The 13,111-nt window shown below is 35.2% G+C and overlaps 1 protein-coding gene across 1 annotated transcript in view; it reads right to left on the bottom strand.

Annotated features, from left to right (window-relative positions):
* The window catches only part of C9H8orf34 (chromosome 9 C8orf34 homolog), a 376,775-nt gene that overhangs the window by 229,665 nt on the left and 133,999 nt on the right, over positions 1–13,111 (bottom strand). Inside the window, 2 exon segments of the mRNA XM_041768603.1 lie at positions 2,624–2,790; positions 12,037–12,209. Of these exon segments, the coding sequence (XP_041624537.1) occupies positions 2,624–2,790; positions 12,037–12,209 (340 nt within the window).

The raw sequence follows: 13,111 nt of genomic DNA on the forward strand, positions 1-13,111 counted from the left end.
CAGGTCTTAAAACCGAATAACTTAATAATCATTTTATTTTATACCCATACTCATCCATATTAATCATTTATCCATTACTGTATCATGATTAAAAATAATTTTTAACTTTTATATTAACTGAAAATTTTCATGTACATCTGTTTGATTTCATATAAGAGATGAACCATGATATTAGATAAAAGCATAAGTAAAATTATAAGCCATGAATTTATATACACTACTTTTGAAGAAAACTGAGCCCATATTTTAAATATATATTTTCTAAATAATTGAATGGATAGGTATACTTGGGTCTTAAAAACAAATATATTGCACAACCAAATAACATTTTACAATATTGATGAACTTCTTGGCAAAACAATCTTTTGGATACAATTTTCTGCTATATGACCTTTGTTCACTGATCCAACTAGGCAACAGGGTCGCATATAGCACTATTTTAGAGGATAGCCCAGTGGACTTGGAACATACCATGTCATTGCAGAGAAATCTCATTATCTAAAGACAAGCAAGCATTAGTACACTACAGCTGCCTATGCTGAGAGTGTGGAGTTACACGGAGAAAGTCCAGACTTTCAAATATTTCTCATTCTTTTTTTTGCGAGACCACAGGCTAAAATATCTAAATGAAAAAAAAAATATGAGGATCAGCTATTAATTGCTCATATTAGATAGTCTCCAAAACCCAACCATCTGGTCTTCAGCTTGGGAGACTAGAAACTTCAGAGGAGCTGAGATCTAGGGGGTACCAGCACTAAGGGACACCTGAGTTTTCTTAAAGAACTCCTCAGTATCACTGAAGTTGATGATTTCCTCTACTCTGACGAGACATTCCTGAGGCTATCAGGAAATCTAAAGTGATTTGGAGCAATCCTGGATTTCTTCAAAAAATTATCTTTGCAAGTATTACTACCTTCCTGTGGATATCAACTGACCAAGAACTGACATGCAAAGGAAGGGAGAGAGAGAACAGTATCAGCACAACCCAATGTCGATGTACCAAAAAAAGCCAACATTGATGTTGTATGAACAACCTCCTGGCCTTCCATTGACAGTCACTGTTTAAGCCTTGCCACCTTTGCTGCACTGACCGAAGCAAAGGAACAATTTACAGGCACAGTTATGGAGCACAATTATGGAGCACAATTACAAAAGAGTTCATTCCTCCAAGCACAAACCTACAATGGTAATGACCACAATGCCTGTTGAACTTCCAACCAATTGTCCTCCAGGACTCAACTCACCACTGGAATCATCTATGAAACATTCCCTGATCACCATTCTCTACCTCTGCATTAGGTGTTATCCCTACATTAAACTGTGTGCTTAATAAAATTAGCACCTATAGCAAAAACTACTAGAATGATGTATTTGCATTTTTATCTCAAATACTAGAAATGTGAAGTTCATGCAAACAGGATCCATGATTATTTTATTTTTATGTCCCTAGGACTGAGCTTAGTGCTTAGCACACAGCAAGTGCTTAGTAAACACTGGCTGAATTGAAGTTGAATGAAGGTACCACAACATCTGGCACATCTGCCACATTAATGATTTGGAGGTGGGGAGATGAGATTCCTTAAAAAAACACCCAGACTTAATTGTTCTTTAAAAAAAAAAGAGAGAGAGATGAACAGCATGAAGTGAAAATGCCATGAAAGACTCCTCAATGCTGGAATGAATGCAGTATTATAACATCAGAGAACATCAGTGACCTTGCCATCAATGAAAAAATAATACCTTTGTAGGTCTATGCAAGGAGGTCTATATCACTTTTTATCATGATAATATTTTAATGCCATAAACACTTAAAATCTAGGAAGTTAGTTTAGAAAAATTTTTTTTTAAATGTCTGTATATTTCTGGGCCTCCTTATTCTATGTTAAGCTTATTTACAGCTTTCAAATGATTACATTATTTATTCACATTAGTATATGGTTACAAAGTATATGGAAACTGTTTTAATGATTTAGAATAAAAGGAAAGTTCAATTAAAAAAGTATTATCCAAAGATTTATGGTGAAATAAAAACACACATTTACTTCATTTAAGATATAAAGGGTTCCCTACATATACAACACTAATAAGGTTTTTCATGAAAGTAACAAGCCTATAAAAACATTGAAATCTTGCAAACTTTCTTGTCACTTACAGAAGACATAAAACACTAATTATTATCTGTCTCTCTAAATTTTACTGTATTTTTCTAAAACATCCTTGAAACAACAGGGGGACATCTTTGAATGAGGGCTGAAATACGTATTTTGGATATATTTTATAGACAAAAGATGTGATCAAGGCAATCATAATCAAAGAATAAAGCAGACAGACTTGAATTTTTATCACAATTGCACATGGAATAAAGCTTGGTTAAGGAGTCAGAAGGTAAAGTGTTGCATATACAAAGCACAAAATACAGTCTAATAAATACTTCACATGCTTAGATGATTTCAACTTAGTTCTTACATGCAACTTTGTGAAAATCTAACGTTTAAAGTATGGGGTCAACGGTTTCTTTCCCCTAAGACAAAACTATTCAAAAACTTTAAAATCTCTTTATCACTAGCCATTTTTACAATGCTAGAGAAGAAGAAAAAGAGAAATTATTAATTTTTAAAATTACCCAGCAATTCCATTGCATCATCTTCATTATCAATATCTTCTTCTGTTACAGATGGGGTGGGGCTGTGGAGAGACTCAAAAGAATCTTGAGAGAGCATTGCTGCCAGAAGTTTCTTATGTTGCTGTTGCTGCTGTTTTAATCCTTTGGTCTTGGGCTCCACCTTTAAGCTGAAGAAATATTTAAATGTTAGTTTCAATGATGATGACTCTACCAATTAGCTGTGGTAAATAAAGTCTACAACCAAATTTTCATTCAATTATTTTTGTGATGCAAAATTACAGGTATGTTAGTAAAGTCTTCTCCAAGGATTATGGAAACATAGACTATCTTCTTTCCTAGACATCCTTGGTACCTCATTAAAAATCTCCCAAGTGGGTATGGTGAGAAATACAGCAAACTGAAACTCCTGCCCCATTTAAGGGAGAGGGTGCTGACCAGCACCTACCAATTGTTGCCAAGTCCAAGTCAAAGCCCAATGTTAATGTATTTTTCTTATTTTTTAAAAAGAGGAGGTAGAAAGTCCCAGATAATTACATGAAATTCCTTGATGTACAAACAAATGCACATCAAATAAGTCAATCAGAGAAGGACAAACATTATATGGTCTCATTCATTTGGGGAATATAAAAAATAGTGAAAGGGAATAAAGGGGAAAGGAGAAAAAATGAGTGGGAAATATCAGAAAGGGAGACACAACATGAAACATGTTAGGAACGTGACTCCTAACTCTGGGAAATGAACTAGGGGTGGAGGAAGGGGAGGTGGGCAGGGGGTGGGGGTGACTGGGTGACGGGCACTGAGGTAGGCACTTGACGGGATGAGCACTGGGTGTTGTTCTATATGTTGGCAAACTGAACAGCAGTAAAAAATAAATTTATAAAAAAAAGAAAAACACACGTAATAGAATAACTATTTTAACATACTATGACAAGATTATTTTTATTTTATTTTATTTTTTTTTTGACAAGATTATTTTTAAATGAAATTTTAATTCATTTAAAAAAAAAAATTTGAGAGAGAGCGAGCATGAGTGGGGAAGAGGCAGAGAGAGAATCCTCAAGTGGAATCCCCACTGAGCATGGAGTGTGACATGGGGTTTCACCCCAGGACCCCGATATCATGACCTGAGCCAAAATCAAGAGTTTGCTGCTTAACCTAATGAGCCACCCATGTCCCTGAAAATTTTAATTTCTATAATTAAAATAAACTTCCTTACTGTCCTATCACACTGCCTAGATCTGGGTTGGATGAGGTAAAAGAAAGAATGGATTCAGAACTGACAAATACATGTTTCTGTTTTTTCCAGTCTAAAGAATCTTTGTAAATTTGGAAGGTTTTCTTTGTGATAAAGCCTGGGCTCCTTTGTGTAAATGCTGTCTTTCATGGTTCTCTCTCCCCCAACTTCTCAAGACAGTATCTGATTGGACAACCTCACAAGTCCAAATAACAATCATATACAGTTTCAAAAACTGTCCCAAATTTCTTCTCTTCTCTGTAATCAGATTTCTTTTCATATAATTGCCCAAAGGAAGGAGATGGCAAATGTCACCTGATGAAAAACAAAACAAAACAAAACACATGAAGTAGAGGAAGTCTAACACTTTCTAAAGATATTCAGAAGGAAGGCCCATAAGGGAAATGGGTTAAATGCATTGTCCCCATTGCCACCAGACCAAAATGCAGAGGAAGTGTGGTAAAAAACAAAAACATAAACACAAAGAACCAACCAGATAAATTTCAGCTGGAGATATTTCAAATTGTTTTAATAGAAGTACCAGGTTCAACACTATCTAAGGCAAGGAAGGAAACAGGAAAAATGACATTGTATGTCATCAGTGGGCAAGAGCAATCAGCCCACCTCATTGGTTCACCTTTAAGTTAGATGAATATGTTAGAGAAGGTCAGGGGAGATAGGGGTGGAGAAAAAGCATTTATTTTTCCAGGTTAATGCTAGTTAATAAATATAGAAGGCATGACAGAATCAGAAAATTACCAGTTTGCAATGACCAACATAGTAACTGTTTAGGCAAGAATGCCCTTTGCTGAAAGACTGCAAAGGAGATAGACTGTCAAAAACGTCAAGGTGTTTTCAACAGATACTAACACTTTTAATTGATTTTTTTGGCTTTGAAGTAATTATAGGTTTACCTGTACTTCTAAGAAATAATACAAAGAGATCCTGTGCACTCTTTACACTGTTTTCTTCAATAGCGTCATCTAATAAAACTATAGTACAATATTCCAACCAGGATCCTGACAATGATACAGTTTTCCAATCTTATTCAGATTTCCTGTTTTAATTGTGTTCATATGTATGTGTATGCCTGTGTGTCTGTATTTAGTTCTAGATAATTTTAGTACTTGTGTAGGTTTGTGTGTCATGTATCCACCACCAGAATAAAGATCCAGACCATTTCAAACACCACAAGGCACTCTCACACTGCTCTTTCCTAACCACTCCCACCTTCCTCCATATGCCTTCTCCCTCATCCCAAATCCCTGGCAACCACTAGTTTATCCTCCAGTCTTTTAATTTTGTCATTTCAGGAATATTATATAAATGGGATCATACAATTTTAAGATCGTTTTTTTTTTTTTTCAGGCAGTCTAATTCCCTGAAGATTCATTCATGCTGTTGCATGTATCAATGGTTCATTCCTTTTCTTTGCTATGTAGTATTCCATGACATGGATATACTTCAGTTTATCTAACCATTCACACTTTGAAGGGCATCTATGTTAGGTTTTTTGGCTATTATGATGGAGTTGCTATGAACATTTGTATACATGCTTTTCTGTAAACATAAATTTCCATTTATTTGAGAAAAGTGCCCAAGAGTGCAACTCCTGGATCATATGATATCTGCATGTCTAGTTTTATATAAAATTCTCAGACCATTTTCCAGAGTGACTATGACATTTACATTCCTGGAAGGGACATCAAATGAACATAAGGATTGAGGAGAAGTGCTGGAGCTTGGGGGAGACAAGAAAAGTCATGAAATCATCACTGAGGAGTGTGGACATGTGAACAGACCAAGTGAATGCAGAGCATCTTTTGGCAGGACCAATGACCTCCTGGAGTTTGGTGGTCATGAATTCACAGTCAGTGTGGCCATGTGTTCTTCTTCAGTCTATGCCAGTTCAGCCACAGAATAGGTAGAGTTAGATTTAAACAGGATAGAGTTTTACCACCTAATAAAACAAAGAACAAGAGAAGTAAGGAACTAGGGTATATTCAATAAACAGATCACAATAAACGGCCAAAAATAAAAACTGGATGAGTGGCAAGGAAAACTGGGTGGAACCAGTGTATTTGGGTCCCAGTTACAGCTGGGTATGAGAAGGAGCAAACTAGAAAGACAGGAGGTATACTCAGAGAGTAAAATACCTGAAAATGACACTATAGGTTTACAGATGATAATAATGAGGCCTAGATATAACAGAGGGAATGAGTGACTGAAGTAGGGTGGAATTCAAGATAAGTGGGGAAGAGCAGACAAAGGAAGGAGAGACTAGGTTTGGGGAAGAATCATCAATGTGGACAGTGACTTTATCAAGATAGGAAGGATGTTGGGGAAAGTGACAGTGAGCCAGATGCTTACATATTCAGGAAAAAGAGAATGACCTAAAACAAAACAAAAACAAAAACAAAAAAAAGAAAAGATAAATAAAAGAGAATAACCTGGGAATTGATAAATTATTGCTACCAGAAGTAGTAGAAGATTAGCACATATAAAACATGAAATTCAGAACCAGGGGTAAAGGAGACAGCAAGGTCTGCAAGCAGGAAAGGGGAGCAAGGATGTCACCTTCCTCTTTTCCTTTTAACCTATAGACTGTAGAAGTGAAAACTACAACATTACATTCCTCAGGGAAGCAGGGCTCTTACTGCAGGACAAGTGGTGAGTGGGATGGGGAGAGGTAGGGTGTGCGGTCTAAGACACTTAGCGTTCTGGGCCCCCTCTTATCCCAACTTTGATCCTAAACCTTAATGATAAGGGGATTCTGAATTCCTTTCTGAAGAAAAGTGGCATAACAAAGCATTTAAGGGCACAGAATTTGCAGCAAGAATTTGCAGCAAGATAGACTGGCTCAGCTAATTAATAGTTGTGTTATCTTGGAACACTGATGTAACTACTTTGGGACTTAGTCTCCTTATTCTTAAAATACAGATGATAATGTTTCATGAGGATGAAATGAAGTATGAGATATAAGACACCAACAGCAGCCAATAAATGATAATTAATACCATTTTGTGCTCAAAAAAACACAATGTACAGCATCCTAGATATTTACAGGTATTTCCTTGGTCAGTAATATCCCACCTAGAGAGAAAGGGAATCAGAAAGAGGCCTTATGAAAAAGAAGAGTAGTTAATACTTCAATGTGGTGTTAATACACTCTAGGACTCCATCTGACTTTGGTTCAAAAAGATAAATTCTGAACCAGATCAGATAGAAAAGGATGGTTTGAAGTGGCCACTCTTCTCCCTCTCTAGGTGGAACCTTACTCTCACTCCTGATGGCCTGCCTGCATTCTGACCATTTGTTTCCCTCCTCCTGACCCCACTCTTCCCTGGATGTCTGACCCTGCTGTATTTTGTTACATATTCTTGTTTCTGAACACAGGTTGGTAAGTATTCGTTTTATCTGACCCCAGGTGCTCTTCTCAGTGGAAAACTGGATTATTCCCCTCTTGATCTATCTCCTAAACTTGTTTAGTTCACCACTGCAGCCCAGCAGACAGAATCTGTGCCCTTCTAGACTCTAGCCAGAAAGTAAAGGACTCTCTTTGCATTAAGGTCCCAGTTGTTGAAGATGAAAAGTTTCACACTGAATTGTTGTATTTTGGTTTATGCATAAGAGTTGTCTTTTTTTTTTTTTTACCATATCTAGATATGATGTTTTTATAATTAATTTAGCAGATATTTATTAAGTGCTTTTTATATACTAGGCATTTTGAGTGCTGCACTGCAGAAATGACATATTCTCCTCATTTGAAAGTAAGTGTTTTGAATCTAGAATGTTCTTTTTTATATTGGTATCATAGTATCTAGAACATTACCTTGTGTTAATGCTCAATAAATATTTATTTTTTTAAAGATTTTTAAAATTTATTCATGAGACACACACACACACACACACACACACAGAGAGAGAGAGAGAGAGAGAGAGGCAGAGACACAGGCAGAGGGAGAAGCAGGCTCCATGTAGGAAGCCTGATGTGGGACTTGATCCCAGGACTCCAGGATCATGCCCTGGGCCGAAGGCAGGCGCTAAACCACTCAGCCACCTAGGGATCCCCTAATGCTCAATAAATGTTTAATGAATTCAATTTTTCTACCATTTTTAACACATTAAATAAAGAATTAATATAAGACGATGTATATGAGCCCTCCAAATTGACAGACATGAAAATCCAGAGAAATATATTGGTAGTGAAACAGAAAAAGGAAAAATATGTAAATTGGGATGTCAAAGATGGGGAACAAATGGCAGATTTTTTTTTTTTAAGATTTTATTTATTGGGATCCCTGCAGGGAGCCTGATGCAGGACTCAATCCCAGGACTCCGGGATCACAACCTGAGCCAAAGGCAGACACTCAACCACTGAGCCACCCAGGTGCCCCCAAATGGCAGATTATAAGTACATAACTCCTATTCAACAGCCAAAAATGACTAAGATCATTTCATGAGGGTTAAGTGTTTCCTTTAGTGTCATTAAAATACATGGTTTGGTGATAAAGATAGTACTAGGCTATGAGTCCTAGACACTGATTAAGTCCAAAATGTTGCCTATCTAGAGATTACAAATGAGTCTTTAAGTCCATAGGCAACTAGAAATATATTCCATAAAATAATAACTTGAGTTAGGATATGTATCTCGTAAAGAAATAAATGAATAAATGAGAAAGAACAAATTTTGAACATATCAAAATGACCTCATCAACACTCTGAAATAAATGCATGATTTAGTTACATACATTTTTGGCTTTAAAAAAGAAATGTGTGAGTCATAAGGCATATCCTTCAAATGTTTTAGGTATTTTTAAGGCCTCTATTCTGATTCCTTTGGCAGATTAATTTTTGATTAACCAACATTCTTTCTGCTACATGTTAGAATATCCCTAAATTATTAAGCTTAATTCAGTCTCTGACATATGTATACATATTTGTCATTTTTGGTTTTTTACTTATTTGTCTCTTGCTGCCAACTGAGGAAGCTCTAAAAGAAGAGGAGCATTTCCAGGCTTTGTTAACAGATACATCAGAAGAAAATATGAGCTTTAATGAAAAGAAACATTTCTTAATGGAAAGTGAATTTAGTTTTTATTTTAATATTTAATACATATTTCTAAATTGTAAGATTTTCTATTCATTTTATGGCATATTTACCATCTAATAATAATCCTCACTTAACAATGCCAATTTACCAGATCTAGAATATTTATTGATATTAGTCTTGTTTTAATAAAGTGGTTAAGCTCAGAAGAGCTTCATCATGCTTTCAAGGCTTGATAAGCCTGTTTACAAATTCACATTACAATTTAGTTAGTAATTTTAGGAAATCCATTACCCATCTATTGCAAAGGTTAATTAAGATGGCTTAAAACAGAATTATATGGGTTTATTACACTTTTTATTTACATTTACATTATATTACCAGTGTGTGATTATTTTTAATATCTCTAAATGTGCAATAAACATGTAGGCTTTCCCACTAAATGGCTAGATAAGCCATAGCAATTCATGTCAATTGATAGTATCAGAAAGCCTTCAATCATTCCCCAGTGTATTCACCTCTCTCTTTGATAAACCCCTGTTACTATTCTTGCTCAGATGCTTTAATTTCTTTCTTAAACTTACTTAAGGTTACTTAAAACCTTTTGGAAAATCTAAGAAAGATATGTAAGGAAAATGTCCATGTGTAGATACACAGAACACTGTCTACATAATTTAATTTCAAGAGATTCACAGATCTCTTGGGTCCATTCAGAGACCACGGAGTAGTCAGGGACCACATATCAGTCCCTCTTGTCTTATCCTATTGGTTTCTCTTTATTGCCCTCATAACTGCCTTTCTTTTAACCAGCACATAACTCTTCAGGTGACAGCTATAAATACTAAAGCTGCTGGCCCTCTTCATACAATGTTCTGCATGCAGGACCTAAGGAGAAAAGCTGGCTATGTACTAAAGATGTAGATGTAGATGTAGATGTTGTAATAGCAGCCATTCAAATAAGACTTGAGGAATTAACAACAGGAAAAACTGTGATAGGAAAGGGCAAAAAGTTACGATAGACTATAAACAATCCTTCTTATAAATAAGCTTTATTTAGCAGATGTCTACTCACAGCCTTCTACATGTCTCCTTTCCTCACATAACAGATGTCTATTGGTAATGACAGTGCGCCAGGCCCAGCAGGGGAGAGAAAAATGGAAGAAGTCATCCTTGAAAATTAAATCTTCTTTTTCCTAAGCCTAGAGTATCACTTAGCCTGTTAATGTTTAAGACTGTTACAAGTTCATTACTACTTAAATACAAAAGCTAACGCTCTAGTTATAGCCTCTAGAGACCTTAAATAATTTCTCCCCAATCTATTTTTATTCATCCAAATCAAATCTAATGCTATGTAAGTTCTTGGTATAAATTCAGAATCCTGTTTGGTATTAGAAGATGAGAGAGAGACAGTTTCTACCCCAAGTGTTTACTGCTATTCTTTAAACTAAGTTCAGATATGCATGCATTCTTTCTGCTCTGATGGGGCACTGGTGCGAGACTTCACTTGCCTTCATTTTGTAGAGAACACCTCAATGCATAATTTAAAGATGGAGAAGAGAAACACTAAAAATAACTTTTCATAACAAATATTTGAGAGAGGTCTTCATTGGTTGAGTTTTCTGGGTAATAGATTTGACTAGGACTGAAGGAAAGATTCCCCTTTATTGGATATTCAAAAGGGAATCAGAGCACACTGAAGCTAGGAAGAAAATAGAAGCACTAACATTTGCAATAAATAGCTCCGATTATTATTATGACTAAATGAAAGCAAAATGAAGGTTGACATTTCGCTACTTTACATTCAGAGACCATTCAGAGAATCTGGCAATGACTAAAGATAAAGGTCTAGTGAGTTTCATAAGTCTGGTATTAAAAATAAAATTACCCTCATTGACAGGTGAAATTGATCTGGCATTTCACAAAAGAAGGTAAATGGATTTTTTAAAATGGTTTTCTTCTCCTTATACAGGACACTTCAACTATTTAAATAATTTAAAAGTTATTTCTCATGGAAATAGAATCAATTTTCTATATGCCTGAAGCACATTAATGAGTATTCTGAATTTCCTTCCTTCTAGCCAAGTGATAAGTCAAAGTAAAAAAAAAAAAAAAAACCTGAAAGCTATTACATTGTGGAAAATACAATTTTTTCCTTGAGAAAGAATAGTTATTGGTTGCTGCTAAATTTAATGTAGGAAATAAAAGTTACTCTGGTTTACTATGCATAGGAAAAACTCTTCTGTGGTGGTCAGCTAGTAGCACCCAAAGAAAGTTTTGGCTCTCTCACATTCAATGCATGAGTATTTAAATCCGTTTTCTGAGGCTGGTAAGCCATACCTTCATAATGCTTTTTCACTCCAACTTCATTGTGGAAGTTTTCATTTTAGGGTTTTACTCCCTGCAGGTAGTATTATAAAACAAGAAAAAGGTTGTTCTGAATATAATTTTTTCTAATAAATATGATATGGACATTTCAAAACTGCTTCATTTCTATCAGCATATGGAAACATTAGGCAAATCTCCCACCACCATTATGAGCATCATAGGACTGGGTAAGTGAAATATGGGCTTTCAAATTCACAAATCATAAATGCTTCCAAAATTAAACTTGGAAAATGAAAAGAATCATGTTCAATCATAGTTAGCAACTCTAAATTTAAATGGTTCTAAACCAAGGTTTTTCTCTCTTATTCTATATTAACTCTGCTTCATGTGATCTATTATACTTTTAATAGTTTTCTTCTTCTTGTTGACCAGCTATATCTTTCTGGTAAGAGAGAAGCCCTCCATCTCCAGTTCTTAATGGTCAGCCACTCTCTGCTCAGCATTATAGTGGGTCTTGACTGACAGCCTAGGTCTTTGAAATTATTTCTCCATTTGGTTTCAGTAGCAGAGAGATGGTGATTTTCTTAGATATAAAGAAAAAAAATTAAACCCAAAACTAAAAGCAGATCTAGTAAAACTTTAATTTTAAAACAGAGAAATGAATTTTTATCTTATGTGGAACCAACATAGTTTTCTATATAAAATTGCTAAATTATTTCATCAAAATCACGCACTTGGATTCATTTCCCCGTTAGCTTTTAACGATGAAAAATATTCAGAATCTTAGAAGGCATCTCATCTCACCTTCCTGCAGGGCTTGAGCTATTATCTTCATTTTCCCATTGCTCATTTTTACTTCTTGGAACTGGGGGCTGTAGCATTTCAGCGGCGAGTGGGTCAGCATCGTTCTCTTCTCTACCAATCCATTCTCCAATTACACGGGGTCTCAGAAGAGAAGAATTAAACGCCACTGTTTCCTAAAGAGAAGAAAGGAATGTACTGACTCAGATAACTTATTCTTGTTAATAGGACAACAGGGAAGTAATTTTATCTAGACTTTCAACTGCCTCGGCAAATAAAAATGTTCCTTTTTTTCTTTTTGAATTGACTTAAATTTTCTATTGGATGACTTACTCTATGTAATTTGTGCTAACTCCTGAAGGTCACTGTGACAAAGGATCCGGAGTGAAATCTGTGATTTGGATTTGGAAAGCTGCATATGTGTTCTCAGGAAGGAGGAGCTGAGACTAGCATTTGTGACAAAAGGAAACATGTGTGGTAAGGCTCCAAATGTGAAAGAACTTAGCATTGCTGTAAATGGTACATAACTTCTTATGAGGAAACTGGTATGAAGTCAGGAAATAAAGTCAAGAGATGATGGTGGAAGGATGGATTGCCTCCAATTGTGAAATAGTTTGGACTTGTAGGGATCCAGTGGAAGTTACAAGTGGAGCAATATCAATGACAGGTATGCTATAGTAATTTAAAAAAAAAATAAGTGATTCTTTTCATAGATTTGCATATGATGTGGTTCTTAAAATGATACTCTGAATAATTAAATCATTTAATAATTTGAAAGGTATTAAAATACTGAATATGTGTAATTGCTTGAGATATCTCAGTAAGTGAAGAAAAATGTAAAAGCATGCCAACTCTATGATCTTAGTTTTGTTTTAAAAATTCACATAAAAATAAATAAATAAAAATAATTTAAAAAATAAAAATTCATATGAGTGCACATCAATATTTTGTGCCTCATCCTCTCAATAACCAATGTGTGGTTCTTGTAATTACAAGAGTCCTTTCAGCAATAACCATCAGGAAACTGAAAAATTAGAAATTTATTGCTTATAAGACCTGTGAATTACACAGCACACCT

This window comes from Vulpes lagopus, chromosome 9, assembly GCF_018345385.1.
Source record: "Vulpes lagopus strain Blue_001 chromosome 9, ASM1834538v1, whole genome shotgun sequence".
NCBI classification, from domain to species: domain Eukaryota; kingdom Metazoa; phylum Chordata; class Mammalia; order Carnivora; family Canidae; genus Vulpes; species Vulpes lagopus.